This window comes from Myzus persicae, unplaced genomic scaffold (assembly GCF_001856785.1).
Source record: "Myzus persicae strain clone G006 unplaced genomic scaffold, MPER_G0061.0, whole genome shotgun sequence".
Classification (NCBI taxonomy): domain Eukaryota; kingdom Metazoa; phylum Arthropoda; class Insecta; order Hemiptera; family Aphididae; genus Myzus; species Myzus persicae.
In genome coordinates this window covers 7,960-12,966 of record NW_019101079.1, presented here as the reverse complement: position 1 = coordinate 12,966, position 5,007 = coordinate 7,960, and the positions used below count along the sequence as shown (strand labels likewise).

Sequence of the window (5,007 nt, the reverse complement as noted above, 5' to 3'; positions counted from 1 at the left end):
GTGCCTTATATTAAATTGCTTTTACAAATATTCACAACTCTTCCTGTTACAACAGCTACGCCAGAACGTACTTTTTCTACCTTAAAACGACTGAAAACCTACTTAAGATCAACAATGACTGAAAATAGACTAAATTGATTAGCTTTAGTAAACATAAATAAAAAAGAGGTCATTTCAGAAACTGAAATTATTGAGGATTTTGCAGAAAAAGCACCAAGAAAATTGCAACTCATAGATTGGTCAAAATAATTTTATACAATTGATATACAATATACAATTAATTAAACCTTGCATGGTCGATATATGTTCAGAACTATTCGGTAATGAACACGTCTCAAAAAGAAAAAATATCGCCATGTCAGATGACACTATTCATAAACAAATTCTTTGTATTGCTAATGATATCGAATATCAGCTCGTCGAAAAAATAAACAAATCTTTATTTTATGCCATCCAGTTGGATGAATCAACGGATATAAGCAATTCAGCTATATTATTAATTTATGTAAGGTACATTGATGATACATTTAACGATATAAAAGAAGAGTTTTTATGCACCTTAAAGTTGAAAACATTTACTACAGCAGATGAAATTTTCAAAACAATGAATAGTTATATGATATCTAAAAATATTAACTGGGTTTCTTGTATTGGGATTTGTACAGATGGCGCAGCGTCTATGACAGGGATACATTCAGGTGTAGTATCACGCGTTAAAGAAGTAGCACATGCACTAGGGTGCCATTTAAATTTTTTTTTTTTACATTTCTTACCTTACTATCAGGTTCTATTTACCATAAAAACTATTTCGATGAAGTTTTAGAATTCTGAATCAAGTTTTACTGGTCGCTCAATGCATTTAAAAATATATGAATAGTAATAAATATATATATATTGAAAATTAATAATTTATTATTTTCCGTCAACTCTATACATAAATGTGAATACTTTTAATACTTTTGCATTATGTCAGATACAAAATAGTTATAAAATTAATAATATAAACAAAAAATATAAGGCATTTAGAGATTTTGAAGGGTTTTTTTGTTTGGGTCAGGATAATGTTGACGATGTTTTTCAACGACTTGCAGTAAAAACTGTTTTTGTTCCTCTTGATTGGTCAGAACTGAATTAAAAGATGAAATTAAAGACACTCCTCGCTCTGCTATGTCATTCACAACTTTTAATGACCCCACTGTTTTCTTTCCACTTAGATATTCTTCATTAGTTTCCCATGTGCTTGGATCAGTTCGTAAAAAGTTTGTTTTAATATATAATGCATTAAATAAATGTATGGTTTGATTTGTCACTAAATCTGATAACTTCTTCTCAGCCAGTTCTACTGCTCGTATTTTTATTTTTTTTGCTTTACCTTCATCGCTCCCTAAATTTGACAAAGCTGATACCATGCTCAATTTATTTTCATATGAAACATTGTTATCAAAAAAAGATAGACCTACTAATGTTGGGCTCAAGTACCACAAATGACGAGAAAAACATTCTAAAGCTATTTTAGCGATTGTCTTATTCTCATAAGCTTTTAAATCATTTATAAAGTTTAAATCATTTTTGGGGGCACTAGCAGCATTAGGCGATGTAAACCAATATTTAACATACACTTTGACAATAAAAACATTGAATGTTTTTAATCCATCGAGAACTTCGGGTTTTAATTCAAACTGTGATCGAAACATATAAATTTTCAAACAGTAAATGATTTTAGACATCCACCTTGCTCTATGGAATTCTCCGGGTGCTTGTATTGTAACCTTTTCACTTATATTTTCTCCAAGAAATATCAAACTTAAATGTAGTAATTTTTTGTAATCATCTCTTGGCTGATAAACTGATAATTGCTTTCGAATAAAATTGATTATATCATTTTTTACTGGTATTATATTATAAGAAATAGAGTCGTCCGACATTGCACTTTCAAACCCTTGTTTATTTATATTTTTCCAGAATTTTGAAAATGTTTTAAAAAGTAATAAGTCAGGGCCAGATTGATGTTCAATTGGAAGAGAATTAAATACTTTGCTGATTATTATTTCAAATATATGATGTCTACAAGCTAGACCTAAGAGATTTCTTCCGATTTTTCGTTCTAAAATAGTACAGGCCCCCTTTTTTATACCAGTGTTACTAGCTGTGGTATCAAAACACATAAAATTTACTCTATTTACAATATTCCATTCATCCAGCAATTGAAATACAGCGTTTTCTTGTTCTTCTCCAGTTCCTCTGGTTAATTTTGGTACTCCGAGTAGTTTCATTACTCCTTCTCCTGAGACTAAAACTGCTAAACGATCAACTGAGTCTTTAGAAATTAATTCTGGTAATATTTTACCGTCCCAATGAACTGTAAGTGCAACTTCAGGTTGAAAATCTTGTTTGATTTCTTTAGCTATATTTTCTCTATGCGTTCGTCTCATTCGACGGATTGTTTCTTTATTTAAAGCGATTTCAGAAGTATTTAAACCAATTGTTTCAGCTGTAGCAGCTAATATATATGTGGCATTACGATCACTAACTTTTGTACGATCGAGTGCTGACGCAACAGCTCGATTAATTATATTCCTCGGACGTTTTCTAGGACATTTTGGTAAAATATATTTTACTTCTTCGTCACTATCACTTTTCTCACTACTGCTACTATTACTAATACATAATACTGTATGTTTTTCAATTTCTAGACGTTCGCTTTCTTTTTTTTTTCTTGATATTATTTTTAAGTTCTTTGCAATACATTTTTTTTCTTTAATTAACAATTTTTTATCAAGTGCACCCATCGATCCTCGTCTACCCTTCTCTCTTTGTGCTTTCAAAAATTCAATGTCTTCTTGTAGTTTAATTAAATTCATAGCATTGGCATGGGCAACATCAAACAAATTGTCTAAATTATTTAAAAAATGGTTCACTTGCATAACCTGTGTCTCTGTTTGTCTGGTTGCATTTTTTTTAATACCAATCCATTTCGAATGTAATTTTTTGATCTGATTTATTATATTATAATTTTGTTTGTAGGGATTCTCGCTTTATTCCAAAAATCTAACAATTCATTTGTAGTTATATGAGCACTCTTTTGTATCGAAAAGTTGTCTTTTAAATGCAAATGTAAAAAGCGGCCAAGTATTTGTCTATTTGATGGCAGTTTAGATCCAGTTAAAGTTTCACTTGTGGTGCCAATCAAATAAATACCACGATTTTTTGAATTTGTATAAGACATTATATTATGTACTGTACTAATGTGTTATATTAAAATATTTATTTTAATCAATTACATTGTAAAATGTACATACCAATAATTTAAGTCAATACTATTGAAAGGTCTGCAATCTGCATGTGTGAATAAGTGAATAATTGATTGTCTTCAGAAAAAAAATAATGAATTTAACTTCACTTTAATATAATAACAAACAAAATTTAACTCACTGGCATACGAATACTAGTAGAATGATACGAGTATTAACAATTTAATAGTTAATATAAAATGCATGGGTAAATAATAATCAAGTTTAATAATAAAAATGTAGATAATCAGTTTTATCTTGAAAAGTAGGTACCTTACAGAAAATCATATAGGTATAAAACTTTGAAACGCGTGAGCGACCTCGAAATATGTGATTATCTAAATTATATTTTTACCACAGCTATTTAATAACATATAAATCAATATTATAAAGTAAGATATTAGAAAAACAATTTTTTTTTTTAGCCTATATAGTTGAGTGGCACCCTAACATGCACATCTAATTTCCACTCATTGCTTTATACATCGATATTAGCTGTAAAAGATATGGGTGAAAATGTCAATGATATTTTAAACCAATGTACAACAATTATAAATTTTATTCGTGCAAGAGCTATTAATTCTCGTATTTTTTCTGTCATGTGTAAAGAATTTGGTTCAGTTTATAATAATGTATTATTTCATTCTCATATACGTTGGTTATCACGGGGAAAAGTTTTAACGAGATTTATTGAATTAAGGACTGAAATAGAAGTATTTTTAAGAGAAAAAAATTCACCGTTATCCGACCATTTTCAAGATACAATTTGGTTGGCAAAAGTTACGTATCTTTCAGATATATTTTCGTTATTAAATGAGTTAAATTTGAGTATGCAAGGGCCATTAACTAATATTTTTACATGTTATAATAAAATTGAAGCTTTTCTAAAGAAACTTGATCTTTGGATAAAACGAATTCAGGAAAATACATATGATATGTTTCCATCATATTATAATATGACTGAAGAAAAATTATTAAAAAAAAATGAAATTAATATAATGCAATGTCTAATTAAAACACATTTGTCGAAAATTAAAAAATAAATTATTAAAGTATTTCCCACCATCTCATGATATTCGATCAAACAATATGTGGATTCTTAACCCGTTTTTGCCCTGTGAAAATCATGAATTATCTTTATTAAATGAAAGCCAACTATTAGAATTATCGTCAGATAAATTATTAGAACAATCTTTTAACACTAAAAATGTAAACCAATTTTGGATATCTTTAAGAAATGAGTATCCTAATCTTTACGAAGAAGCATTAAAGAAATTAGTTCCTTTTGCAACAACATATTTATGTGAATCCGGATTTTCGACACTAACTACGATCAAAACCAAAGCAAGAAATAAGCTTGATGTCGAACCCACGATGCGTATTTCACTTACTAACTCCATAAAAGCTCAAATTGATTCATTGGTGAAGCAACATCAAGACCAAGGGAGTCATTAAGTTCTTCATTATTTAAATTAAAAATTATTTAAAAAAATATGTACAATACAATTATTAAAAGAAATGTTTATTTTTAAATATAATTTAATTAATATTATGACCTGTTATTAGTACAAGTAATATGAGTAAAAAAAAAATATTAAATTAAGAGTACCCAATAGTTATTTTTTATTCTGCCATTGAACATTATTTTATAAAAAGGTCGCATGAAAAATTTGGTAAATATCTTGGGTCGCCACTACACAAAGGTTAAGAACCGCTG

The 5,007-nt window shown here is 28.5% G+C and overlaps 1 protein-coding gene across 1 annotated transcript; it reads left to right on the top strand.

The window, feature by feature from the left end:
- The first annotated feature begins 4,379 nt into the window (after window positions 1-4,379).
- On the top strand, window positions 4,380-4,745 carry LOC111027619 (protein FAM200A-like). Its single transcript, XM_022306018.1, has one exon. It carries the CDS (start codon window positions 4,380-4,382, stop codon window positions 4,743-4,745), a length of 366 nt encoding a protein of 121 aa, XP_022161710.1.
- The last annotated feature ends 262 nt before the right edge of the window (window positions 4,746-5,007 follow it).

Bases quoted from the DNA above. Each gene is read 5' to 3' on its own strand.
- LOC111027619 (XM_022306018.1), top strand. From the start codon at position 4,380: ATGTGGATTCTTAACCCGTTTTTGCCCTGTGAAAATCATGAATTATCT.